This window comes from Neoarius graeffei, chromosome 26, assembly GCF_027579695.1.
Source record: "Neoarius graeffei isolate fNeoGra1 chromosome 26, fNeoGra1.pri, whole genome shotgun sequence".
Taxonomy (NCBI): domain Eukaryota; kingdom Metazoa; phylum Chordata; class Actinopteri; order Siluriformes; family Ariidae; genus Neoarius; species Neoarius graeffei.
The window spans coordinates 30,350,784-30,378,084 of record NC_083594.1 but is presented as its reverse complement, the minus strand read 5'-3'; the positions used below and the strand labels follow the sequence as shown (position 1 = coordinate 30,378,084).

The window sequence follows — 27,301 nt, the reverse complement described above, 5'->3', positions numbered from 1 at the left end:
TTTAAGGTCATTAAAAGTCATTAAAATCCACAATTTCGTATTAAAAGTCATTAATTACGTAGTTGGCCAAATCTTTAAAATAGGAGCGGCTATCACAGAGCGGAATTTCTCAATATCTCAATATGCGCAGAAGATGATGCGCAATCATCCTATTTCACCTCGTGTTTGATAAATGGCGCTATTATAGTTAATCATTCACCCCTATCACAGTAAACACGTGATAATAATGCCACCGGCACGGAAGTGCGTATTCAACGAAGGTTGGTTGGAAGACGAACCATTCAAAGTGTGGGTCACGCCGGTAAATGCAGATAAATACGCTTTCTACTGCCGTGTGTGTAAAAAAACACGTTCGTTGGGAAACATGGGAAAAAATGCGTTGTTCGCCCACGCTGAAGGTCAGCGACACCGAGAGCTTATGCGCCAGCAAAAGAATAAAATAACGTCATTTGTAACGACTGAAGGAGGAACCGGGAGCGACAGGCCCACTGCTACGACTTCGAAAAATTTAACTATGACAGTGTCAGATATCGCTACAAATAGTATGGATGTTCTGAAGGCAGAACTGTTGTGGACACTTCGGACTGCCGCAACACACAGTTTTTACAATTCAAATTCCAACATAGAGGACTATTTCAGGACTATGTTCAGCGACAGTGCGATCGCCAAATTATTCAGTTGTGGCGCAGATAAAACCGCGCACTTACTGCGGTTTGGTCTGGCTCCTTACTTTCTGAAACAGCTGATCAACAACATTGGTACCGATAGCTTTGTTTTAATGTTTGATGAAAGCTTAAACCAAAAAACAAAGCTCAAACAAATGGACGTTCATGTCAGATTTTGGTCCAGTGATGTTAAAGCAGAGCCAGACAACAAGCTTGTGAAAACTCACTATCTTGGATCAGCGTTCCTTGGACATGCGACAACAGTGGACATGGTCAGCCATTTCAATGTAAGTATTTTAATTTATAATCATCTACATGTATCAACATTTCCTTAAGTTATGATAAAGTTATTACTTAAGCATTGTTATCTTATAATCTATACTTATGTGTAAAATGAGTCCATGTTGAAAGTGTGTACATAATCAGTTAGGAATAACATGTGATAAGATTTATTATGAAAATACATAATTTAATTTTATCAGTTATCTTCAAAACTAAAATATAATTATGTGTACAACTTATGCTCAGTGGTTATTGTGACACTTCTTGTTTGCTATTTAAAGTTATAATACAAAGTATCTGTGTTTTTTTTTTCAGGAATGTGTGAAGGATATGGATTTGAGAAATCTCTTGAGCATCTCAATGGATGGCCCCAATGTAAACTGGAAGTTTTTAGAAATGATGCAAGACCAGCAAAAAGATCAATTCAGCAAACAGTTGTTAGTGGTTGGCAGCTGTGGACTCCATACCATGCACAATGCATTCAAGGGTATTTGTTCTTTTTGAATTTAGTTTAAATATATTCAGACAATAATGCAATGTAACATGCAGTGTTTTTTATTGAGAAGGATACCTGTATATTTTACAATTATATATTTTGTAGAAAAACCCAGTTTTGAAAATTCCTTGATACACTTTACATCTTGTTGAAATATTATATGGTTTATACTACTTTTATATTTTGTAGTCTAAGTTTTTTATATATTAATGAATTGACAATTAATGGTGTATATTTTTTCAGCTTGTTTCAGTGCATGGTCATTGGAGAAGGTGCTAAGTAGTATGTATAGACTATTCAAAGATGCACCTGCAAGACGGGAAGATTACATGACTGTTAATGGTCTTACAACTGGGGCAGATTCAAACTTTCCATTTAAGTTTTGTGGCCACAGATGGTTAGAAAATGAGCCGGTCCTCACAAGAGCACTTGAAGTTTGGGACAGAGTTATCAAGTATGTAGAGGCAGTTGTTGCTAAGAAAGTATCTCATCCAAACAACACTTCATTTGATGTTCTCCTCAATGCAAGAAAAGACAAGCTCATAAAGGCTAAATTCCAGTTCTTCTTGGCTGTGTCAATGGCAGTGACTCCATTCCTGACCAAGTACCAGTCTGATCAACCTCTCCTTCCTTTCCTGGTCATAGATTTGAAGAAATTGCTGAAGGTAAATATTTCCATTAAAACATTTCAATGCATATAAACTACAGAGATTACCATATATCTCGGCGGTGGTTTTGTGGGTTATTATGGTTTTGTGGGTTATTATGGTTTTGTATATAAACCAATTTAAATACTTACCTATTAATCTAAAGTACTATAATTTATAAAGAATTTTAACAATTTTTATGATTTAGATTAATAAATTGATCTGAATATCTTAATAATCTTTAGTTTTAATTGTCTTTTTGCCAATTTTAAGCTGATGACTTCACAGTTAAACAATGTGTTGTCTGATTACAGGGTTTGCTCAGGAGGTTTATCAAGAAAGAACAGCTTGCAATCCACGACTCTGCTGAAAAATTGGTGAAAATCAAAGTCTTGGACAAGGATATTCACCTGCATCACAGTCATGTGGATGTTGGCTTTGCTGCAGATGCAACCTTGAAGGCAAGTATCAGTATCATATTTATATAATATGATTCCTAATATTAAAATCATAAAATAAACACATTTATGTAATAATACCCATTCATACAAGCGTAAATTGGATTTTTGGTATAGAAGTAGAATTTATGATTTTTGAAACATATATGTTCACAGGTGTAATAAACTAAAGCATGCCTGAATTCCCTTTTAATCAAAAGCAAATATGTGAATTTGAAATGATTATATTTCTGCATAATAACAGCTGTCTTAATGCATTGTTATTTTTATTCCAGAAATATAAGTTGAAAATTGTTTTATTTTTAAATGCCTTTTAAATGTTTACTTTGCTTAACAGGTGCTTTCCAGAAACGACACCATAAGCTCTAGGTAGTTGATGGAATTCAAACAGGAGGCGACTAGTGGGTTGCAAGCAATGACATCTAAAATCCTTGACAAGAGTCCATTGAAATACCCATTAGTTCGTAACCTAGTGTGTTTAGATCCTCGAAAGATGCACAGTGAACCAGATGCATGTGTTTCTAAAATGAAAAACATTGTTCACAGTATGGTACATGCTAAGATTCTCTCTGAAGGGCTCATAGATGGAGAGCATGTTATCAGGGAGATGCAAGATTTCTTAGACACTGAGGCCAGGGATGAACAATTCAAGGATTATGATCCATCTATCTCAAGAATAGACAGGTTCCTAAGTAGCCATATGGAGAAATATGAAAAACTGTGGCAGGTATGTAGAAATCTCTTGATCTTGCCTCATGGACAAGCCGCAGTTGAAAGAGGTTTCTCTGTTAACAAAGAGGTACTGCAGAATAACCAACATCAGGACACAGTAGTGGCACAGCGCATAGTGTATGATGCTATTCAGGATTATGGGGGGCCACTTCAGGGTACCGATCACAAAGGATATGTTGAAGTCAGCCTCAGCTGCCAGAATGAGATACAGGAATTACCTTGAAGAAAATCAAAGAAAAAAATTGAGTGAAGAAAAGAAAAAGAAAAGACATGGAAGATGAATTAGATATGTTAAGAAAAAAATGCAAAACACTGGAGTCCGTCATTGACACTCTTGAAACAAATGCAGATCATCTTTCTGAAGAGGCGGAAAATGCCAAATCCAAAGAGAAAATGGCTCAGGCCAACGCACTTAGATCGAAAAGAAAGTCTAAAAAGGAGGAACTTATCGAAACCAAACAAGAGTTGGACGAAAAGACAAAATCCTTCAGGGATTTGAACAGTTCTTGGAAAAAAAAAAGAATTCTAAAAAAATCAATAAAGATTTTTTTCACATTGTACAACATGTCTTGTGCTTTATTTACTGTTAAATTCATCATGTACTGGTCCATTGGAATATAACTTAGCATAGCATTCATATAGAATTGTCATTAAAATGAGTGTAAAAATGTCATTAAATGTCATTAATTTTCAAATGATTCTTAGTGTAGGAACATTGTGTTGTCCCTGCGATGGATTGGCCAACCTGCCCAGGGTGGACCCCGCCTCCCATCCGAAGCTGTTCAAGACTGGCTCCAGCTTCCTGGATAATGAATGGATGGAGATGGATGGATGGATAGTAGTGAAATGTATGATCATGTTAAAGTATTGTCTTTGGTAAATCGCATGCCTAAGTAAGATAGTTGGAATGACGTTTGAATAGTATTAAACAATTTGTAGTTTTAAACAATGACTCTTGCTGTCTTGCAGAATTGTTTAACTGAAATGTGCACTGTATTAAAAACGGCAAACAACTGGCAGCAGTATTACCATTGTCACTGTAAAATTTGTGGGGTTTTTTTTAAACTTACAAAAATGTATGGTTTTGTACTGTGAATGAAAAATGCAGTATGAATGTTTTTCAAGTACTTTCACAGTATTTCAATTAATTGAAAAATACCTTGTATAGCTTTTCCCCCCTTTTAGTGTCTTACAGTTGACTGATTTGTGTTAATGCACGTTTCAGTTTTTTTGCATTCATTTTAATAGATCTATTTTTAAAACCTAAATTAATATTGACTTAATACTGCCGGCAATGCGAACCAGACTCCTCCTCCGTTCGTACAGGAATCGGACAGCCCTTAGCAAAGAGCCCCGAACCACCCCCCCACAGAATACCACGAGGGACATGGTCAAATGCCTTCTCCAGATCTACAAAGCACATGTGGACTGGTTGGGCAAACTCCCATGAACCTTCGAGTACCCTATGAAGGGTATAGAGCTGGTCCAGTGTTCCGCGACCAGGACGAAAACTGCATTGTTCCTCCTGGAGCCGAGGTTCGACTATTGGCCGAATTCTCCTCTCGGCTGAGAAGTGTGATTCCCCTATAATTGGAGCACACTCTCCGGTCCCCTTTTTTAAAAAGAGGGGCCACCACCCCAGTCTGCCACTCCAGAGGCACTGTCCCCGACTGCCACGCGATGTTGCAGAGGCGTGTCAGCCAAGACAGCCCCACAACATCCAGAGACTTGAGATACCTGGGGTGGATCTCATCCACCCCCGGTGCCTTGCCACTGAGGAGCTTGCAAACCACCTCAGTGACTTCGGCTTGGGTAATGGACGAGTCCACCTCTGAGTCATCAGCCTCCGCTTCCTCAATGGAAGACGTGATGGTGGGATTGAGGAGATCCTCGAAGTATTCCTTCCACCGCCGGACAATGTCCCCAGTCGAGGTCAACAGCTCCCCACCTGCACTGTAAACAGTGTTAGCAGATACTGCTTCCCCCTCCTGAGGCGCCGGATGGTTTGCCAGAATTTCTTCAAGGCCGACCGATAGTCCTCCTCCATGGCCTCACTGAACTCCTCCCAGGTCCGAGTTTTTGCCTCCGCAACTGCCCGAGCTGCGGCACGCCTGGCCTGCCGATACCAGTCAGCTGCCTCAGGAGTCCCAGAGGCCAACATGGCCCAATAGGACTCCTTCAGCTTGACGGCATCCCTTACTTCCGGTGTCCACCACCGGGTTCGGGGATTGCCACCACGACAGGCACCAGAGACCTTGCGGCCACAGCTCTGAATAGCCGCATCAACAATGGAGGCAGAGAACATGGTCCACTCAGACTCAATGTCCCCCGCCTCCCTCAGAAGCTGGGAGAAGCTCTCCCGAAGGTGGGAGTTAAAGACCTCCCCGACAGAGTGCTCGGCCAGACGTTCCCAGCAGACCCTCACCATACGTTTGGGCCTGCCAGGTCTGTCCGGCTTCCTCCTCCGCCAGCGGATCCAACTCACCACCAGGTGGTGATCAGTTGAGAGCTCAGCCCCTCTCTTCACCCGAGTGTCCAAGACATAGGGCCGGAGATCCGATGAAACGACAAGAAAGTCGATCATCGACCTCCGACCTAAGGTGTCCTGGTGCCACATGCACTTATGGACACCCCTATGCTCGAACATGGTGTTCGTTATGGACAAATCGTGACTAGCACAGAAGTCCAATAACAAAACACCACTCTGGTTCAGATCGGGGAGGCCGTTCCTCCCAATCACACCCCTCCAGGTATCACTGTCGTCGCCCACGTGAGCATTGAAGTCCCCCAGTAGAACAATGGAGTCCCCAGTCTGAGCACCTCTCATTACCTCTCCCAGGGACTCCAAGAAGGCCAGATACTCTATACTGCTATTCGGCCCGTAGGTACAAACAGCAGCAAGAGCCCTCTCCCCGATCCGAAGGCGCAGAGAGGCGACCCTCTCGTTCACTGGGGTAAACTCCAACACATGGCGGCTGAGCTGGGGAGCTATAAGCAAGCCCACACCAGCCCGCCGCCATTCACCATGGGCGACTCCAGATAAGTTGGAGAGTCCAGCCCCTCTCGAGGAGCTGGGTTCCGGAGCCCAAGCTGTGCGTGGAGGTGAGCCCGACTATCTCTAGCTGGTACCTCTCAACCTCCCGCACAAGCTCAGGCTCTTTCCCCCCCAGCGAAGTGACATTCCATGTCCCAACAGCTAGCCACTGTGTTCGGGGATCAGGTCGTCGAGGCCCCTGCCTTCGACTGCCGCCTAATCCACACTGCACCAGCCCCCTACGGCTACCTCTGTGGGTGGTGAACCCACAGGAGGTCGGGCCCACATCACCGCTTCAGGCTGAGCCCGGCCGGGCCCCGTGGGCAAAGGCCCGGCCACCAAGCGCTCACATATGAGCCCCAACCCCAGGCCTGGCTCCAGGTTGGGGCCCCGGCTGCACCATACCGGGTGACGTCATGGTCTTTGATCGATTGTTATCCATAAGGGGTTTTGGTGAACCGGTTCTGTTCATAATCTTTATGGACAGAATTTCTAGGCGCAGCCAGGGGCCGGAACGAATCCTGTTTGGGAACCACAGGATTTCATCTCTGCTTTTTGCAGATGATGATGTCCTGTTGGCTTCTTCAAACCAGGACCTTCAGCATGCACTGGGGCGGTTTGCAGTCGAGTGTGAAGCGGGTGGGATGAGAATCAGCACCTCCAAGTCCGAGGCCATGGATCTCGACCAGAAAAGGGTGGCTTGCCCTCTCCAGGTTGGTGAAGTCCTGCCTCAAGTGGAGGAGTTTAAGTATCTCGGGATCTTGTTCACGAGTGGGGGAAGGATAGAGCGTGAGATCGACAGGCGGATCGGTGCGGCCTCTGCAGTGATGCGGTCACTTTACCGGTCCATCGTGGTCAAGGAGGAGCTGAGCCAAAAGGCAAAGCTCTTGATTTACTGGTCGATCTACGTTCCGACTCTCACCTATGGTCATGAGCTTTGGGTAATGACCGAAAGAACAAGATCACGGATACAAGCGGCCGAAATGAGTTTCCTTTGCAGGGTGGCTGGGCGCTCCCTTAGGGTGAGAAGCTGCTGCTCCTCCACATCGAGAGGAATCAGCAGAGGTGGCTTGGGCATCTCTTTCGGACGCCTCCCTGGGGAGGTGTTCCAGGCATGTCCCCCCAGGAGGAGGCCCCGGGGAAGACCCAGGACACGCTGGAGGGACTATGTCTCTCGGCTGGCCTGGGAACACCTCGGTGTTCTTCCCGAGGAGTCTGGGGGGAAAAGGAAAGTTTAGGCTTCCATGCTCAGACTGCTGCCTCCGCGACCCGGCCCTGGAAAAGCGGAAGACGACGAGAATATTGACTTAGCAAGTTATTTACACATGATTAAAGACACTTTTTTGTTAAGAAAAAAAAGGCTATAAAGACCTTACTGGTTGTCAGTCTTCCCAAAATCTATCCAAACCTGGCTACAAGCACAGAACCAATGTTGTAAGTGAAGAACAAAGCTACATGACTGATTTTTCAAGTATGTAATGAGAATGTGTGAGGAAAAAAAATCCACAGGTTCTTGTTACACTTTAAAACTTTATTTTAAAATAAAATGTAAAGTGGACATGCAGAAAATTTGTACATTTAACCCAGTGCTAACAAAATGAGACATCCTTCTGTCTCTGAATGTCTGGCTTTTTGCTGAAACTAGTGTTGTACAAGGGATTTATGCTCATAAATTTTGATATGGTCAACTACTCCCCCCCCCTTACAAATGAAGTGTGATACACTTTTCATATGAAAAGTGTTTAGGAAATTAAACCATGTGACCAGAAAAGATCAATTGAAGAAACTGCATCATTTCAAATAGGTGGGAATTACTACAAAACTCAATATTAAGTATCCATGTGAATATACTGAAGATATTACCCAGCTTTATGGCATCTCAGTGGTACAAAAAAAAGAAAATTTAAAAATTACAAATGAAAACTAAAAATGTTTTTTTCAATATAATGCTGTTAAAACAGTTCAGATTTAAAACAAATAAATCTAGACATGATGCATCTTGTCCAAATATGAACTGTATGTTCAGGTACTAACAAGGCACATGGTTAAGTGCAGAAGTCCAAATACTGGGTGATTGCAGGGGAGTGAGTTAGTTCTGTTAGTTAGATCTGTTGCAACGTGCTTTAGTGTAGTCTGGTGCATCTGTAATGTCAGAGAAACGTGCCAAAAATAAACCTAAACACAACTAAGCAGCCCAATTGAAATGGTGCACAAACCACTCACAGAACACTCAATAATTCAACTAATATACAGACAGCTTCTGCATTATAGCTTTTACTGAACTATCAACGTCATCAAGCAGACTCATGTCAATAAATTGAATGCAATTATGAGAAAAACCTTGAAGAAACAATGTTACAACAAAGCAAATGTTCTATAGCACTTAATTTCTGGCCCAATTATTATCTTGAAAATAGCCTTACCTTAAATTTTGAATCTGCACTACTGACTTACTACCCAATAACTAGGGGTGTAAATCGGAGCCTTAAAGGGATAGTTCGGGATTTTTGACATGAATCTGTATGGCATCCCCATCAATAGTGTCGTGCAAACACACTGACTTACCCCTGACAGCATCCTGTGAGTCCAGTTCTTGTCCAGTTTTGGTCCAGACGAAAGTAGTCCGGCAAGTTTGTTGGGGTCACGAAAGTAAAACGTTTTTCGTCTCAAAACAGTATGTGTTCAAAAGAGTGATATATTTGCATCACAAAACCGTTGCCAAATAAAAAGTCAGACCTCGAAATCGCTTGGCACTATTTTCTCTCCCTCGGTATCACTGCGCGCTGCCGCCAGGTGACAGCCACGGCTGTTTCATTCATTGTTTACTGCTAGCAAAGTTAGCGACAACATGTCTGACTACGACAGCGACGTTGAAAACATTGACTTCATCTCACAGCCAAAGGGATATCTTTATGAACCCGAATATACAGATGAAGAAATTCGCCAGATGGAGTTAGAACGGGCAGAGAGAGAAAGGTTGGACAGAGAAGTGGAAGAAGGTGAAGCTGGAGCCGCAGCTGGAGCCGCGAGACACCGGGTGACCGACAAATGGTGGTGTACTTGTTCCAAATGTGAAGTAATGCAGACAGAGGTGGAGTGCTACTGCTGCCACGAATGGGATCTCATCATGCCACAGATGCAAGACCTTTCAATTGACGAGGAGGCCAGCGTGCCAGCTGCTGTCTGCATCACAAACCACACTGACTTCCCTGCACTCCTGAATGTTGGTGTCTTGCAGACGTTTTTCCACATTCCTAAAATTAACTGGAAGAAGCGTCCCAGGCCAGCTGGACCCGATGGTCAGTTGTCTTCAGAGTAAGTGTTGACTCCTTTTTTACATGTTGTAGCCTACAGGTGTTGTTAGTTGAATCTTTATAACCTTATAAACTGTACACATGATCAAGCAATTACTTATTCTGGCATACTGTATGCTTTAGTTAGTATAGTCCAGGTCATACACGACTACAACAAATGGGTGTACACATCAGACATTGAAGGAGTATGAGTAATAATGATAATCTTTTACATAACATTTTTAATGGTGATGCATGTGTTATTGTGTATTCCCAAGTTATTTTTGTTCTTAGAACTTCATATTTGTATCAGAGCTTTATAAGACCTGAGCCTCAACATGTCTGTATCCTACTGTGCTCAGGAATAAATGTCTTGGCCTAAATGGCAGCCCCCAGCAATTGGCATGATCTCCTGTCCTCACAGGATCAAGCTATCAGACTCCCTGTCTCCTCCTGCCCCCAGCATTTAGCACCTTCTTTTGTCTGCACAATAAAGCCTTCTGTCCCAAACAATTACCTAATGCAAATTATTTTAGGGTGGGCCCAAAGGTTACGCCCCTATGTCCCAACAGTGTACTTATATATGTATATAAAATGCCACCAGCAACCAAATTCTGCCATAGCCAGATATGTTGATGCATACATTCCTGGCAAAAAGTTGCTCATTTATGTTATGTTGTTTTCTATTTCAGACAGTACAGGCTGATTGCCTATCGCATTGTATTAGAATGGGTCCTGAAAGGAGAGAAGCTTGGTCCCGGCAACAGGAGAGTTCTTCCTTCCTGTGTGGTGGAGCTAATAAGAACAACATATCCATCACCAAATGGACAATATGCAGGGTTCAAAAAGAGTCAGTGGATGCACTGCAATTGTTTTAGATCTTTAAAATTGTAAAGTTTTACTGTACATTTTCTACATTTACCCTTTCTATGGAAAATTATTTGAAACAACATCGAACATACAAAATAGAAACAGATTTCTGTCCTGTTCAATAAAACTATGTTCACAAAGACATCAGATGTTATGGTTATTACATTTACACATAGTTATACAAAAAGCAACATGGCCTGAAAAATGCTTGGTAAAGGTAAGCGACCACAAACAGGGCTTTTTCAGTCTCAGACACCAACATCTTTATTGTTTTTTTTGGAAAACGTGACATGTTCTGTAACCAAATCATCCTTGTTTGGCTTTGGAGTGGGAGCAATGTTGGCTGATATTGTGACTGGAGGATGGATGTGGAACGCTGGATCTCCAAGTCTGACATTCTTGTCAAGTCACCGCTGAATGACCTGTTCCACCAATTCTTTGCGGAAATCCTGAGTTGTTGGCTCATACAGCTTCCTTACAATCCACTGGTTAGATTGTTTGGAGTGAATAACATTGTACTTTTCTTTTCCTGGGAATGAGGAGAGGGACGGGACACAAGAATGATGAGGATGGTTCATGTTCATTACTTTGGTATGAAATTGAATCACTGTGGTTTGTGGGGCCTGTGAATTGAGGAATGACTACATAAATAAAGCAGTAACTCTAAAATACAAAAGCAAAATACTAAGATGAAAGTCATAAATCTGAATACGACAAAATTCTCAGGAAAAACAATTATATATTTATACTACATATACTATAGTATACTACATGTATATATACATACACAACACAATTATATATTTATACTATATATTTACTGTAATGTTGGTTTTAGCCCTTTCAAAGTCCAGTGGTTTGACAGAGGGATATTATGATTTTTGTATGGTAACTCCTAGTTTGAAAAGTGCTGATTTATCCAGTGGCATGACAAAAGGTGTAATGTATGTATGTATATATATATATATCTGTGTGTGTGTCTTTCATACTTACCAGACTGAGTACGGTCATGCTGACGGCCAACATTGAGGTTGTGGTCAATAACACTGAGTTGGAGCCTTGCCTGCATTGTGAAGTGGCGCCTCTTCTCTGCGTACTTCAGCATAGAGCTGTGGAACACTTCAAGCTCCCCTAAAAGAAAAAAAGAAGATTGTATTTTCACATTTTCAAATCAAATCAAATCAAGTTTATTTGTACAGCGCTTTTAACAATAAACATTGTCGCAAAGCAGCTTTACAGAATTTGAACGACTTAAAACATGAGCTAATTTTATCCCTAATCTATCCCCAATGAGCAAGCCTGTGGCGACGGTGGCAAGGAAAAACTCCCTCAGACGACATGAGGAAGAAACCTCGAGAGGAACCAGACTCAAAAGGGAACCCATCCTCATTTGGGCAACAACAGACAGCCTGACTATAATATTAACAGTTTTAACAGGTATAACCCTCAACTGTCCTCATGGGGCCGTCCTTCACAGGAGTGGGGCGATAAAACTCCGACCAGACACAGGGCACCAGGATGGATCAAGCAGGTCCGAGGGGCAGAAGAGGCCAGCATCTCAATCCCAGGATCAACATGTAACTCAGAGGGACAGGTGGGGGGGGGGGGGGAGAGAGAGAGAGAGAGAGAAAGAAAACACGTTGTTAGGTATGCCCTAAAAATGACAAGTATTAAATCTGTGTGGTAGGCTCGCAGAGACGAGAGTCTTTACATCAGGCATGACGCACAATGGCATGTTAATATGGTAAAAAATATATCATGACCTGCTCTGGCTGGATGCTTGATTGGGTGATGGGAGCACACTCCTCAGCAATGATGAGATGCAGATGGGACCCTTAGGCCTGGCCAAGACAATTCAGTTACATTTCACCGGGTCTGGGACATGCGACAGAATGTCTGACGGCCGATTCCCTGCAGGCTACGATAGCCAGTCGAGGTCCCCACCGTCTCCACCAAAAGATTTCCTGTTGACTCCATGTAACTCAGAGGGACAGATTTGGGGTGGGGGGGGGGGGGGGGTGGGAGAAAGAAAACACAGGTGGTTAGGTATGCCCAATGTCACCTGAATAAGTAGGAACAGTATACATATTGCACCGAGTACAAGCAGGGACTCCGGCAACTAACTATGACAGCATAACTAAAAGGAGAGAGCCAGAAGGTAACACAGGCATGAGGGAGCCCCGGGACATAAAGCAGCCAGCCACTGCACCGTCAACAAACTCGAGTGAGCAAGCGAGTGGGGACTGACAGCATCCATACATCCCAGTTTACCAAAACACTCTATGTCTGAGGACCCTCCAGATCTACTCCTTTACCTCATAAACACCATTAACAAAAGGCTTGACTAAACAGATATGTTTTCAGCCTAGACTTAAATGCTGAGACTGTGTCTGATTCCCGAACATTACTTGGAAGGCTGTTCCATAACAGTGGGGCTTTGTAAGAAAAGGCTCTGCCCCCTGATGTAGCCTTCACTATACGAGGTACCAGCAGATAGCCTGCACCTTTTGATCTAAGTAGGCGTGGCGGGTCATAGAGGAGCAGAAGTTCACTCAGGTACTGTGGTGCGAGACCATTTAGTGCTTTAAAGGTCAATAGTAGTATTTTATAATCAATACGAAATTTGATTGGGAGCCAATGCAGTGTGGATAAGACAGGCGTGATGTGGTCATATTTTCTAGTTCTAGTAAGGACTCTTGCTGCGGCATTTTGAACTAACTGGAGCTTGTTTATGCACTTATTGGAACATCCAGACAGTAAGGCATTACAATAATCCAACCTGGAGGTAACGAAAGCATGGACTAGTTTTTCTGCATCATGCAATGACATTAAATTTCTTATCTTTGCAATATTTCTGAGATGAAAGAAAGCTATCCGGGTGATGTTATCAATGTGAGTTTCGAATGAAAGACTGGGGTCAATAATCACTCCGAGGTCTTTTACTGCTGCACGTGAAGAAACAGAAAGGCCATCCAGAGTTACTGTGTAATCAGAAAACTTACTTCTAGCTGTATGTGGTCCTAGCACAAGTACTTCAGTCTTGTCAGAGTTAAGCAGAAGGAAATTTATAAGCATCCACTGTCTAATGTCCTTAACACATTCCTCAATTTTATTAAGCTGGTGTCTCTCATCAGGTTTTGCAGAGACATACAACTGTGTGTCATCAGCATAACAGTGGAAACTAATACAATGTTTACGAATAATATCGCCCAGAGGTAACATATATAGAGAAAAAAGCAGTGGACCCAAGACAGAACCTTGTGGAACACCAAACTTTACCTCGGTACGTCTAGAAATATCACCATTTATATCGACATACTGATAACGATCAGTTAGATAAGACCTGAGCCAGGAGAGGGCCATTCCCTTAACTCCCACAACATTTTCTAGTCTATCCAGAAGAATGGAATGATCAATGGTATCAAATGCTGCACTAAGGTCAAGCAACACAAGTAGCGAGACACAGCCCTGATCAGACGCCAACAGTAGGTCGTTTACTACTTTAACCAGTGCTGTCTCTGTGCTATGATGAGGTCTAAATCCTGACTGATACATTTCATGGATGTTATTCCTATGTAAATATGAGCATAACTGCTGTGCCACAGCTTTTTCAAGGATCTTGGAGATAAAGGGGAGGTTTGATATTGGCCGATAATTGGACAGCTGACAGGGATCAAGGTCAGGTTTTTTAATCAGGGGTTTGATAACTGCTAGTTTAAAGGATTTGGGTACATAGCCAATCATAAGAGAAGAATTTATTATTTTTAGAAGCGGTTCAATTACTCCAGGCATTATCTGTTTGAATAGATGTGTCGGTAAGGGATCTAGTACGCAAGTTGAGGCTTTTGATGTAGAGATTAATGAAAGTAATTCAGTTTCTTTTAGGGGAGTAAAACATTCTAACTGATGATCTGATACAGTTATATTGTTAACTACAAGGTCACTTTCATTGTCTAACCTTAAATTAGTAGTTTGAATTTTTTGTCGGATATTCTCAATTTTGTCATTAAAAAAATTCATGAAGTCGTTGCTACTACATACTGCAGGTGTGCATGTGTTGATAGTGGACTTATTCCTGGTTAATTTTGCTACAGTATTAAATAGGAATCTAGGATTATTTTTGTTATCTTCTATTAGGGAGGAGAGATATGTTGATCTCGCAGCACTAAGAGCTTTTCTATACTTCAGGAAGCTCTCCTTCCACGCCAATTTGAACACTACCAATTTTGTTTGACGCCATTTACGTTCCAATTTTCGAGTGGTCTGTTTTAATGTGCGAGTGTCATCATTATACCAGGGTGCTAATTTTTTGTCTCTGACCATTTTCCTTTTTAGAGGAGCTACATTATCTAAAGTATGGCGGAATGTTGACTCTAAGCATTCAGTTGCCTGATCGAGTTCTGCAGGGGCTGACAGTGACCCAATCAAAGTTGACAGCTCTGGGAGATCATTTATAAAGCTCTGTGCAGTAGTTAACGTGAAAGTACGTTTAATACAGTAGCGTGGTGAGGTGCATATATTATTACTCAGACATATTTTGAATGAGATGAGACAATGATCTGAGATAACTTCAGACTGTGGAAGTATGACTATATTGTCTACGTTTAATCTGAATGTTAGTATTAGATCAAGGGTGTGACCACCATTATGGGTCGGTCCTATGACATTCTGCTTAATCCCGACTGAATCTAAAATGGACACAAACGCTGTTTTTAAAGGGTCTTCTGGGTTATCAAAGTGAATATTAAAATCTCCGACAACTAAAGCTTTGTCTAAGGAAATAACCAGATCTGAGATAAAATCTGCAAATTCAGAAAGAAACTCAGAATATGGCCCCGGGGGCCTGTAAATAATAAGCAATGGAATTAACTGGGTAGACTTATTTTTCGAGGCTACATACATTATATGAGTATGAAGAACTTCAAATGTATTAAATTTATAACCAGGTTTGTGTGTTACACCTAGATAATCGTTATAAATAACCGCAACGCCTCCTCCTCTGCCAGTTAGACGAGGCTGGTGTATATAACTGTATCCAGGAGGACTCGCTTCATTTAATGCTATATATTCATTTGGCTTAATCCATGTTTCTGTTAAACACAGTACATTAAACTCCTGATCAGTAATGAGTTCATTAACCATTAGCGCTTTAGATGTAAGAGATCTAATATTTAATAGCCCCACCTTTAGATCAAAGGTGCTGGCAGCAGCTGTACAGTCAGTCTGATCTAATTTTATATTGATTAGGTTACTGGAACAAACTCTCTGAAAATTTCTACCTTTTTGTTTAGCTCGGGGAACAGACACAGTCTCGATGTAGTGGGCCCTGAGTGACGACTCTGTGCAGCTAGCAGACAGTCGGTTTAGCCTGTTCGTCTGCTCCCTGGCCTTGGCTCTGGATTGTCAGAAATTAACTAGGCCTGTTCTGAGACTATGACCTATGCTGCAGGAAATGAGAGCAGCACCTTCCCGAGTGGGATGGATACCGTCCCGCCCTAACAGGCCAGCAGTGCCCTCAAAATTAGCCCAATTATCTATAAAGCCCACACTGTTTTCAGAGCACCACCTGGACAGCCAGCAGTTCAGCGACCATAACCTGCTGTAAGCTACATCGCCACGCCGCATTGGGATGGGGCCAGAGCATACTACATACATTTTCAACTTTATACGTATACAAACAGTCTGAAATTATTGCTATTGCTATGATCACTATTTTTTTTATGTTTTGTTGGGCAAAGTAAAGTTTTTCTTGTACATTTGCGAAATTGCTTTTGTTTTCCCAAAGGACAGCATTGCATTATTCATGCTTCTCTAAGAGGTGTTCATATTTGTTTAGGGATAAATGTGATCAACTTACGGCTCAGAAGTTTATCCAAACTTACCTGTATGCTTGAACAAAGTCATTTGACTTGGGTCTCTCAAGAGGTTTTTCGAGTACAACACCCTTGAGCGCATTCCAGGCAGCACTCCCCTCCTTCAGCCATTTCTTCCTTTTTTGTTGCTCATCGCTGAGGTCGTCATGGAAACATCTGTACTCTTGCCCATCTTCTTCCCAGCGGTGGATACCACACACATGATACAGGACAGAGGTCCACCGCTGTCTCAACTCCTATTTGAGGACATTTAGACACTGCTTAGCAAATTTCAAAGTAATTGTTAGCAACAAAGTGCACTCATTTGGCCACGCTTTTGTGTAACAAAACTCTGCAGCATTTACATAATCATCAGCTACTAAGAACCAACCCAGTTGCAAGAATTAGTAGTAATCATAGAAAACAGATTCTGAATATAGTTTTAGTAATAACATCGCAATGAAATAGCTTGGCAACTTCATACATGACAAGTAGTTGTTAAGAATTACAGGGCTAAAAGATAGTGTGCTTTGCATGTGATATGCATAGCCAAACAGTTTTATCATCACCTTCTCTTCGCCACCACAAGAGCTGCACGACCACCAGAAGTGATTGCTCAGAGACTTGATCCATGGCTGCAGGTCCCGGTTTTCTTTCTTCCTTGCAGCTGCAGTGGCCTTCTTCTTCACACCTAAATAATGCAAAAAGATGAAAATGCAAATCCTGATGAATAATTTTACCAAAAATCATAACATGACAGTAAACTCTGAATTCTGAACTCTGCAAAAGTTCAAATGTGAAGATCACAAATAATAACACAAACAGTATGATGTGTAAGTAATGCAACCTTTTGCAACATGCCATGGGTCAAATTGATGTCTGAGCTCAGGATAGGACTCCCTCATGATCTTCCGTATTGATGGAGCCCGGTCAGTAGTAACATCATCAATACTAACTCCAGAGTCCAGCAGACGATCCAGGCCCCTCCGGAAACCAACAGACTCCATTGCTGGTGAACTGGTAGTCTCCGATACCTGCATTGTTCATGTAGTAGAATAGACAGAAAAGACATGCAGGGAGGCCTCTAAAAAGCAGAACATAGTGATAAAAGACACTCAATAACTTACTTGACAATGTTGTTTATGTTTACCTGAATTAGATCTGACATGATTATCTTCTTTGTTGCATCATCCATAAAGCTGTAACAGGTGTATTTGGCACTGTGACCGGGGGAATCGGATCTGTAGATGACAAACAAGGAAGTTACTTGTGATTAATTTGATTTGAATTATAATGTAAGAGCACAACGGAGCACATATACTGTATAACCCATAACGGAAATATCCACCTCGCATCACCACCGACATCTGCGTGTCCACCAGCAACTGCTGTTTCCTGGAGTTCTGACAAAATTTTTTCTTGCATGTCAGTGTAGGCTTTGTGAATAACAGGTATCATATAGGTTGATTGAAGTGAATAGTAAGATGTCTTCTTTGGCAGCTGTAAATTCAGAAGATCGGCCCACTCTGCAATTTCATTTTGTGTTGTTTCAGTGAAAATAATGGCTGCTGAGGATACTAGGTTATTCTCAGGAATTCCACGGACGTCAGGACAGGACTGCCACACTCCTGTATGGTGATTGAGACATGTCCATTCTATTTTGATCTTGGATCCACTGCCGGTGATTTTCTTGTCAGTAATGGATACACCACATGTGTGACAAGTTGCAAAAAGTTCCATAAGGGCTGACTCATTGACAATCCACTTCCTCTCAGACCAGTCACCTCTCCTTTCTGCTCCCGCATTGCTCACATCTGAGGAAGATGTTCTTGTGGATGAACATTCACTACTCAGTGGAAGAAATGTGCTGTCATCTCTTTCACAAGGTGCTTCTATGGAACTCATGCTTGTATCCAGTGTCTCGGATGCAACTGCTGAGCTCGGTTTCCCAGACTATGAATGAAGAAAGAATAAAGTGGAGTCAAAGTGGCAGACTGACTGCATTTATGTGTATTTCATTTATGGTGGGCAATGAGCCCCATCTTCATATTTTGACCTTATGAAATAGATAGCTTTTCAATCAGACAAAATGTGTGAAAACAAGATGAGAATTTGTGCATACCTATGACCTGTGAGTCCAGGTAGGAGGTAGGGCCAAGTATGTACCAGATGTTGATGGCTTTGTTCTTGGAACCGTTTCTGCTGGGCTGGTGAGAACCATCTTCAAGTGTTCATGGTCAAATCTGGACTTCAGAGGGGTTGACTGAGGGAGTCCAGAAAAAGCTTGGTCCACTTCTTCAGGGATTGATTCACTACTGCCCCCAGACTGTGCCGTTTCAGCAATTGCAACAGGAGTGCATGCCTTTGAAAACACATCAAGTTTTGCATTGTAGATTACAAGAACCTCAATCATGTTTTACAAACATGCTAACAGTGATATTATATGAAACAATTTCCTTCCTACAACTACTAACAGTGTCAAATATGTTTCTATAATTATTCCAGTTATATATAGTTTTTAGGGTAGACAATACATCCACTTTACAGTCTCTGACAAGTCAGAATATCTTTTTTTTTCATAAAACATTAGCTTCATGTTCATGTCATTTTTTGACAGATTTCCAAATGACATGACCACCCTTGTCATTTAGAAACTCACATACAGCAGACATATGCTTGCCAATACTGTGACTCTAATCATGGACTACTCATAGACATCATCCCACACGTCCATGTAGTTGCTGACGACTGTAATAACAGTCTACATAAATGTATGTTTTGTAAGCTTCCCCATTTTCCTTTTGCACAGCCTCCGTGCATCACCCAGTCACTATGCACTGATACCATGGGTAGAACTGGGAGGATTGATATTGTCCTGTCCAATGTTTTCATTTCAATGTTACCATTGTCTTGGCGTAAATTTGGAATGTACAAATGTGTCTGGAGTTAGGATATGTTTGCTCTATGTCAGTATCTCGTAATGTCACGGGCAGATAACAACATGTCTTTCATTCATGTCTCAAAACACAACGTTGCTAGCTCTAGCTGATTCTTGAAAGCCTGTCCGCTTGAAAGCATGGCGGTACAACTTTGTTCTTACCTGGGGTGCAGGGACACAGCAGCTTTCTTCAAAACCCGTTTCTTTCTCAGTCCTGGGCATGAAGAAACATAGTCGTCGTCGCTGAAGTGCGCACTGCAAACACGAAGCTTTTTTACCTTTGCCTGTTTGGAGTCCACATGAAAGCCCAGAGCAACAAGCCAAAGTTTCCTCAGTGACACGTCCGTCATGGGAAAACGGTGAAATGTGAGCGGAGATTCAGCCACATCTTTGTTGCTACAGCCTGGATAGTCGCAAGTGCGCACCATTTTCACAAATATATTATTGTATAGGTTATAGAAGGTGATAAATTTGTCACTGTTCTTGCTCTCAAATTAGCTTGTTAGCGCCACAGATCTGAACTCCTAATCACTGCCAAACAATGGGAAAGGTGTTGATTCCTGCGCAGATGTCAACATGACAGCGCGCAGTGATACCAAGGGAGAGAAAATAGTGCCAAGCGATTTCGAGGTCTGACTTTTTATTTGGCAACGGTTTTGTGATGCAAATATATCACTCTTTTGAACACGTACTGTTTTGAGAAGAAAAACGTTTTACTTTCGTGACCCCAACAAACTTGCCGGACTACTTTCATCTGGACCAAAACTAGACAAGAACTGGACTCACAGGATGCTGTCAGGGGTAAGTCAGTGTATTTGCACGACACTGTTGACAGGGATGCCATACAGATTCATGTCAAAAATCCTGAACTATTGCTTTAATGACGATACGATATCTTTTTTTTTTTTATTAAGCCAACGATTAAATTATTTTTGATACTTCGGAATTCCCCACGATACGATACGATTCAATACTCTGTATTTTTAAACATTATATCAAGTTTCATTTTAACTTCATTTTATTATTTTATTTCTACTATTGTTTAATTCTTATTATTTTCTTTTAATTATTTTAATTCTTTTAATTAATTGTTTTAGAATAAAAATAAAATTATTTTATGTAATTTTATTTCTCTATTGTTTACTGTTTTTGTTTTTACTTCTGTAAAGCACATTGAACTGCCATTGTGTATGAAATGTGCTATATAAATAAACTTGCCTTGCCTTTCAAATAAAACAAAAAAAAATCATTTGCCTTTTATTAAGAATACAGAAACAGTATTCTATTCACACAAGTATGTTACTCCACAAAAAGAGTAAAATAAAGTGCAATCAGATAAATTGTAATAAAAACAAAAAGTCTAGTGCTTACTGTGCAGGTCTAGTATGGCCAATTAGCCTATTCACTGTTAAAAAAAAAAAAAAGACAACAAAACAAAGACTGACCTCTACAGTTCAAGTACATCAACCCTGCACTTTTCTTGGTTACATTTTGAAAAATCATTTGCATTTTATTAAGAGGTAATGGTCACACATCATCTGCAGTAGGTGAACTGCAAATAGAACAGTTACTCCACAAAATGACTTAAAGTGCAATAATAAGAAGTAACAAAAGTCTAGGACATAAGCTTACAGCCCATTCACTATAAAATAAAAATGCATTTACATTTTAGAAGAATGAGGTAATAGTGGTCACACATGGCTTGAGCTATAGCAGGGGCCTTGCAAATAGAACAGTTACTCAACAAAACCAGTTTAAGTGCAGTAAGAATCAAAAGTAACAAGTCTAGGACATAAGCCTACGGCCCATTAATGGCAAAACAACCAGAAACAAGGAGGGTGAGCTCTATAGTTCAGTACTCTCAATGGTGCTCCTTGACAGATTTTTCTTCAAGAAAATCAACTGGTCCGCATACTCAGAAGACAGTACACTACGCTCTGAACGCACGATGTCCCCTGCTGTACTAAATACACGTTCTGATGGTACACTTGTACCAGGAATGCATAAGTAAGTCTTGGCCAGGTCTGCAAGGAGAGGAAACTCAGCCTGGTGAGCTCTCCACCAGTCTAACACCTTACCATCTAGATTCAAAGATGCAACATCGCTGTACTTCCTAATTTCATCATGGGCTAGCTCTTTGGATGTTTTGTCTCTGACATTTTGGTCCTCAGTGCAGAAGGAGTCGCCAAACAGGTCCTCTAATACCTTTGATTTCTTGGAAACAGGAGGGCATTCTAGAATGGAATAGAAATAAAAAAAGACTTGATTATAGTTGTGTGTTATATATAAGAGTAGATTTGAGTGTGATTTTATCAAGTATGTCTACAATGTATGAATACATACATACCTTCAGTGGTTTCCGCATCACACACTTCATTTAGCTTCCTAGGAATCGGGTCATGAGAAGAGCGAGGAGGTGTTTCCTCAGGCTGGGCCTCTGACTCATTCTGTAACACACACAGACAGACACACATAAAGGCAAACTTAACAGTAAATAGGTACTCAATGGGACAACGAGTTTATCATCATTACTATTAAATTAAACACCATCACTATTAAATGAACCACTTAAGATGAGAAACAACTTACCCTATGTTCCTTCAGCTGTGCTGCTTCTTCAGCAAGATATTCAAAGGTTTGGTTTCTTCTCTCATCACCCAGGAAAGGAAGCTTTTTGAATCGGGGGTCCAAAGCAGCTGCTTGGATTAAGAATGGTTCCTCGTCCACATACCGCTCTCTAAGATCATCAGCCATGAGTCGTTTCGTGTCTTTGATTAAGGGGGCGTCATCCGGTGCGGATTCGAAATGCGCCAAGACCTTCATTTGGAGAGGTGCAATGATGGACACAGCGGGTTGCTTCTCCTCGCACATCAAAGTGGTAGCAGCCTTTAGCGGGGCTAGCAGACTCACCATTTGTTCGGCAGTCAAGAGATCACTTTCACCGAGTGTGTGCACGTCACACGAGCCTTTTCTGACTTTCTTGTCGAAAAGTGTCGTCATCACCGCAGCTTGTTCAAGAAAGTGTTCCAACATCTCGAAAGAACTATTCCATTGGGTTTTCACATCTGCTTTGAGCTTGTGGCGTGGAAGCCCCAGCAAATTTTGCTTCTCCTTCAAAACTGTGGTCGCAACTGCGCTACGGTGAAAACCCCCCACAATTCTTCTCACGTGCCCTAAAAGCCTTTCTGTGGCCACAATCTTCAGGCCGTCTTGTGTTGTCAGATTGAGTGTGTGTGCGAAGCACTTTGTGTGATGACATCTCTGCCTCTTCACCAGCTTTGATCATGTTAGAAGCGTTGTCGGTGACGAGAGCCGGTGACTTGTCCAATATACCCCACTCTTCACACGCACGTCTCAGAACCTGCCCGATATTAACTCCTGAATGAGTGTCTCCCAAAACACGAGTCTGTAAAACATGGTTTTTCATTTGCCATTCGTTGTCAATGAAATGACACATTACAGTGATGTAAGACTCTGTTGTACATGAAGTCCATCCATCGGAAGTTATGGCTACTCGCTCTGCACTCATCAGACCCTGAATAACTTCATCACGAACTTTGGTGTACAAGTTCAGAATGTAGGACTCGCTGAAATGTTGCCGTGAGGGGATATTGTACCTTTGTTCCTTTGGCTCAAGAACTTCGAGCAGGTATCTAAAGCCTTCGTTCTCTACGACGCAATAGGGCCTCATATCTTTGCACATAAACGCAATGGCCTTGGTGATGGTTTTTGCTCTTTTTGAAGTACTCGACAACTTTTGAGGGAAATACGTCATCAGTGATGTGGCAGGCTTGGAAGCCTGTGTTCTTTCTGGACAGTTGCCATCAATACCATGGCGCCTTTTCAGGTGTGCGGATAGATTCGACGTATTGCCGCAGTATCTTATCTCACACAGACAGTCTCTCTTTGCAAACGCCAACATCTCTTACCACTGCTCCATCTGTTTTTCTGAAGCCAAAATACTTCCACACCCATGACTTTACGCTGACTGGAGTGTGCAACATTTCACTTTCATTGCTTGTTCCCTCTTGCGGTCCCATCGCTCTCGAAAGTCACACTCAAATGTGTGAAACGAAAGTAATGCATGTGAAGTATAAGTGAAGTTAGCGACAATAATGAGGTTAGCGCCACCCGCAGCTTTGGAGTAGGTAGTACGCCTACGTTGGCGCGGATGCTGAAAATAGACAGGCGAACAAACAGGTGGCAAAATAAACTCATTAATCGATACTCTTGCGCAGGGGCGCCACCAGAAATTTTGGGCCCCATGAAAGATTAGAATTTTGGGCCCCCCAACTTTGCCCACCCTCATCACAATTGCACTATTGTCATTATTTGACTTTTGATAGCCCATGGACCTTGAGTTTGTGACTTTGTTATTACATTTTATGTATTAACCAATGGTTGAAACCAATGGTTTAGAACGTGTGAACATTCCACACACGTAACCATGTCAAACACTTGACTGGTGTCCGTTATTAGTGTAACGGGTTTATTTTTTTCCACTTGCCATTATGTGTAGTGGTGGGGAAATTCTGCGCTGGCCCTTTAAGAGCACAGGTAGTTATGGGAACGGGGCGCTGGCCTCTTTCAGTTCGTTTTGGAAATGTAAGCGCCAATGCCACTGGACGTTTGCAGTCCATCCTCAGCAGTGTATTTGTGTCTCATTTCTTCAGAATAAAAAGACTGGTGAACAACACAACGCAACATCTGTTACATTAGCAACACTTTAATCTAGCAAACTGTATATGGCGCTCGCTCATTAAAAACTTCAATCCTAAAGCATTTATGGGTTGTATTGCTGCTCACCTCCTTCTCCAAAGGGGGTTCAGTGGTTTGGTAGGGCGGAGGTCCCCCTGAGGCTGAATCTGTGCATATTTAGGGCACCCCATTAGTTATGAAACTGGTTATTAGCACTAGTTATTAGCACTAGCATAACGTAATATTTCATCTTGTTTATCACACAAGTCAGTTCAGTTATTAAAATGGAAAAAATGTCACTGTACAAACTGTAAAAGTGTTCTCTTGATAGGCTAATCCAACCACGTTCATACTGTTCATTTACCATTCGCTAATATTTTGAACACACATGTGAGCGATAGCTACCTTTCTTTGGGAAAAACTGAGTGACCAGTTGCCTGCCTCTCCAGTCCCTCTCAGCTTTCAGCTGCCTTTCTTTACGTTTTTGACAGCCACTCTTCATATTTAGCGATCATAGACTGTACGCACTCCACTGCTGGCTGGCTGCTGCACCGCGACACAGCAGCAAGTAGCGTTGCACTGATCAGCACACAGATTTAACGCATCGCGCTTCTACCAGAACTGGACCATACCATTTCGCAAAAGGGGGAGGGTTAAATGACAATATGTTGAAGAACTCAAGAAATAGACAACCTTGTTCAATTAGCTCATTTTACCAGATGGAATATTGCATTGTTGTTATTTCAAAAGTCTTATTAAAATAATCAAAAGCATATTATCAGCCCCTTAAAGGGCCCCATGGCAGTGCTGGGCCCCTAGAATTGTTCTAACCTTTCCCCCCCTGGCGGCGCCCATGCTCTTGCGGACGCATCGATGCATTGAATCATCGGCTGTATAATCGATGCATCGATACGAATTGATTAATATTTACACCCCTACCAATAACCGGCATGCACTGAAGGGTTTTTTGTTGTTGTTGTTTTTAGTTATTTCAGCTGATAAAGTGATGTTCATAAGAGGTTTACTGTCAAGACTATTGCTGTCTCAATTCACCTACTTCTGTTAGTCCACGTCCATGTGGCACGCTGTGTACTTATTTACATAGTGCATGAATTTTGAGAGGGTAGTGTTGGCTCAAATCAAACATGGGAACTTGTGCACTTACTGGAAATGACAATTACAATATTTGATTGCAATTGTCACATAACCTGCCAAAAATGTCTGCCGGCTTTGTGTGCTCATCGCTTAAAAATGAATGCGTTTTTAATTTTCCTTGCTTTCTGCAAATTTTTCACATGGCCAGAAAATTACGTTGCCATCTGTGTTGACTACATGCTCTCCTCCAACTGGTTAACTGTGTAGTGTTGCACATTCAAAATTTTGACTCTTTTGAGTACACCGTCTGGATACCTATAGTGCCCTGAATGTTGCCATACTTAATAGTGTCAATGCAATTATGCACTCAAAATAGCAAGTGTAAGTGTGGAAGTATGCTGGTTGAGACACACCATATGATTATGCTTCATGAATTCACTGGCAAAATATGTTGTCCAGACGTTAACTGAGACATGTACAAATTAAAATGAGCTCCTTGTGTTGTCTGGTTGATTAGGCAATAATTTATGAAATTCTAGCTAGCTGCTGAATCCTTCCATCATGAAATGCACATATTCAGTTATGCAAATAAACTTGAAACATCTCTGATACTTTGAAATGATTTACGAATTGGACTTAGACATGTAGAAATTAAAATTAATTCCTTGTGTTGTCTGATTAATAAGCAATAACTTATGAAATCCTAGCTAGTTAGCTGCTGAATCCTTCTATCATGAAATGCACATATTCAGTTATGCAAATAAATTTGAAACATCATTGATAGACTTTGAAATGATTTACGAATTAGACGTCGAAGCTCATTGTGTTGTCTGATTAATAGGCAATAAGCTATGAAATTCTAGCTAACATCACTGACACAGTATTAGTCATAAGTTTGGACACATTCATAGGCTTTTTCTGTATTTTGACTATTTTCTACATTGTCTATTGTAGAACAATACTGAAGACAAAAACTATGAAAATGTAACATATGGAATTATGCAGAAAACAAATGTGTTAAAAACCAAAATATGTTTCATATTTTAGATTGTTCAAAGTAGCCACTATTTACCTTGATGACTGCTTTGCACACTATTGGCATTATCTTAACCAACTTCATGAGGTAGTCACCTGGAATGCTTTTCAGTTAACCAATGTGCCTTGTCAAAAGTTAGTGGGCTTTTTTTTTTGGCTTTCTTAAAATGTTTGAGACCATCAAACAGTAAATAGTATGTAATTTAAAAATGCAGTAAATAGCCCTATTTGACAACTGTAGTAATCCATATTATGTCACAAATTGCTCAACTAAGTAAAGACAAATGACAGTCCATTATAAGAAGTGTCTTTTGATTAATGAAAAAAACAAACAAACATTGAATTAGAAGGTGTCCAAACTTTTGAGTGGTACTGTATATGAATAAATGTGGTAAGAGTTGTACACTAAACTGAAATGTTAGCAAAGGACCTAGAGGAACTCTCAGGATTTGCAATAATTGTCATTAAAAAGTTCTTAGTGGCTCTCTGCCTGCTGAAAGTGTTGCCAACAATTTTTACGTCGTTCCCCCTACCCCAGAGTGGAATGTAGGTACAGTCCCTTTAAGAACTACATTTCCCATCAGCCAACTTCCGCGTTGACCTACGTCACGGCTGGGCGGGATCACCTACGTCACTTCCTCCACGATTCCATAAGGGACCTGAAAATCCGCCATACTTTCTCTTTGGGCTTCTGTAACCGCGCGGGAACAGACATAAAAAGAGGCACTCTCTCTCGTCTTGGATTTCAAGCGTCCAGACACAAAGAGATACCCTGCACCAGAAAACCAGATAAAGACGTCTTTTCCTCAAGAATCAGAGTTTCGCGCTTTCCTCTCACCTTTGGCCACGGTAGATTCTCGGATCGCGCGATTTTAAACTCAGCTTGAGTTACAACCGGTTTTCAGTTATTCATTATACGTACGTATGGACTGCAGCCCAAGGCAAGGCAAGGCAAGTTTATTTACATAGCACATTTCATACACAGTGGCAGTTCAATGTGCTTTACAGAAGTAAAAGCAAAACAGTAAACAATAGAAAATAAAATTACATAAAATAAATGGGGAAGAAAAATAATAATTAAACAATAGTAGAAAGAAAATAATAAAATGAAGTAAAAGTTCAGTAAAAGAAAAAACAGCAGAATAAAATAGAATAAAAGTTAAGTAAAATTTAAAACATGCAGAGACTGTAAAAGTTAAGAGTTTA

General features: G+C 41.4%; 4 protein-coding genes across 5 annotated transcripts; 2 read left to right on the top strand and 2 right to left on the bottom strand.

The window, feature by feature from the left end:
- The first annotated feature begins 1,160 nt into the window (after positions 1-1,160).
- LOC132874602 (uncharacterized) lies at positions 1,161-4,303 on the top strand. 2 transcript variants are annotated; one of them, XM_060910913.1, is made up of 5 exons: positions 1,161-1,434; positions 1,687-1,897; positions 2,029-2,108; positions 2,405-2,551; positions 2,886-4,303. In XM_060910913.1, the coding sequence occupies exons 2-5, from the start codon at positions 1,849-1,851 to the stop codon at positions 2,919-2,921; spliced, it is 312 nt and encodes a 103-aa protein (XP_060766896.1). In that variant the 5' UTR covers positions 1,161-1,434; positions 1,687-1,848; the 3' UTR covers positions 2,922-4,303. The 2 variants fall into 2 exon arrangements, with proteins under 2 accessions (XP_060766896.1, XP_060766895.1); XM_060910912.1 differs by having other exon boundaries at positions 1,687-2,108.
- Positions 4,304-5,112: 809 nt separating this feature from the next.
- On the top strand, positions 5,113-10,948 carry LOC132873992 (uncharacterized). Its single transcript, XM_060909843.1, has 2 exons — positions 5,113-9,629; positions 10,300-10,948. Exons 1-2 carry the CDS (start codon positions 9,163-9,165, stop codon positions 10,499-10,501), a joined length of 669 nt encoding a protein of 222 aa, XP_060765826.1. The 5' UTR covers positions 5,113-9,162; the 3' UTR covers positions 10,502-10,948.
- Positions 10,949-16,024: 5,076 nt separating this feature from the next.
- Positions 16,025-18,780, bottom strand: LOC132873946 (uncharacterized). Its single transcript, XM_060909767.1, has 6 exons — positions 18,452-18,780; positions 17,678-18,282; positions 17,480-17,570; positions 17,177-17,363; positions 16,899-17,020; positions 16,025-16,586 (listed from the first exon to the last, which is right to left on the bottom strand). Exons 2-6 carry the CDS (start codon positions 18,232-18,234, stop codon positions 16,356-16,358), a joined length of 1,188 nt encoding a protein of 395 aa, XP_060765750.1. The 5' UTR covers positions 18,235-18,282; positions 18,452-18,780; the 3' UTR covers positions 16,025-16,355.
- A 1,792-nt stretch (positions 18,781-20,572) lies between these two features.
- On the bottom strand, positions 20,573-22,404 carry LOC132874542 (E3 SUMO-protein ligase ZBED1-like). Its single transcript, XM_060910800.1, has 3 exons — positions 21,857-22,404; positions 21,615-21,714; positions 20,573-21,501 (listed from the first exon to the last, which is right to left on the bottom strand). Exons 1-3 carry the CDS (start codon positions 22,298-22,300, stop codon positions 21,113-21,115), a joined length of 933 nt encoding a protein of 310 aa, XP_060766783.1. The 5' UTR covers positions 22,301-22,404; the 3' UTR covers positions 20,573-21,112.
- Between the last annotated feature and the right edge of the window lie 4,897 nt (positions 22,405-27,301).

What these genes read in the sequence shown, in the direction of transcription:
- LOC132874602 (XM_060910912.1), top strand. Translation starts at nt 1,278, where the DNA reads ATGGATTTGAGAAATCTCTTGAGCATCTCAATGGATGGCCCCAATGTA. An exon ending in ATTTGAAGAAATTGCTGAAG is followed by an intron (nt 2,109 to 2,404) that starts GTAAATATTTCC and finishes GTCTGATTACAG; the next exon opens with GGTTTGCTCAGGAGGTTTAT. An exon ending in CTGCAGATGCAACCTTGAAG is followed by an intron (nt 2,552 to 2,885) that starts GCAAGTATCAGT and finishes TTTGCTTAACAG; the next exon opens with GTGCTTTCCAGAAACGACAC.
- LOC132873992 (XM_060909843.1), top strand. Translation starts at nt 9,163, where the DNA reads ATGTCTGACTACGACAGCGACGTTGAAAACATTGACTTCATCTCACAG. An exon ending in GATGGTCAGTTGTCTTCAGA is followed by an intron (nt 9,630 to 10,299) that starts GTAAGTGTTGAC and finishes TTTCTATTTCAG; the next exon opens with ACAGTACAGGCTGATTGCCT.
- LOC132873946 (XM_060909767.1), bottom strand. Translation starts at nt 18,234, where the DNA reads ATGAGTTCCATAGAAGCACCTTGTGAAAGAGATGACAGCACATTTCTT. An exon ending in GATGTCGGTGGTGATGCGAG is followed by an intron (nt 17,571 to 17,677) that starts GTGGATATTTCC and finishes TGTCATCTACAG; the next exon opens with ATCCGATTCCCCCGGTCACA. An exon ending in CTTGTGGTGGCGAAGAGAAG is followed by an intron (nt 16,587 to 16,898) that starts GTGATGATAAAA and finishes GTCCTCAAATAG; the next exon opens with GAGTTGAGACAGCGGTGGAC.
- LOC132874542 (XM_060910800.1), bottom strand. Translation starts at nt 22,300, where the DNA reads ATGTTGGAACACTTTCTTGAACAAGCTGCGGTGATGACGACACTTTTC. An exon ending in CACAGCTGAAGGAACATAGG is followed by an intron (nt 21,715 to 21,856) that starts GTAAGTTGTTTC and finishes TGTGTGTTACAG; the next exon opens with AATGAGTCAGAGGCCCAGCC. An exon ending in TGATGCGGAAACCACTGAAG is followed by an intron (nt 21,502 to 21,614) that starts GTATGTATGTAT and finishes ATTCCATTCTAG; the next exon opens with AATGCCCTCCTGTTTCCAAG.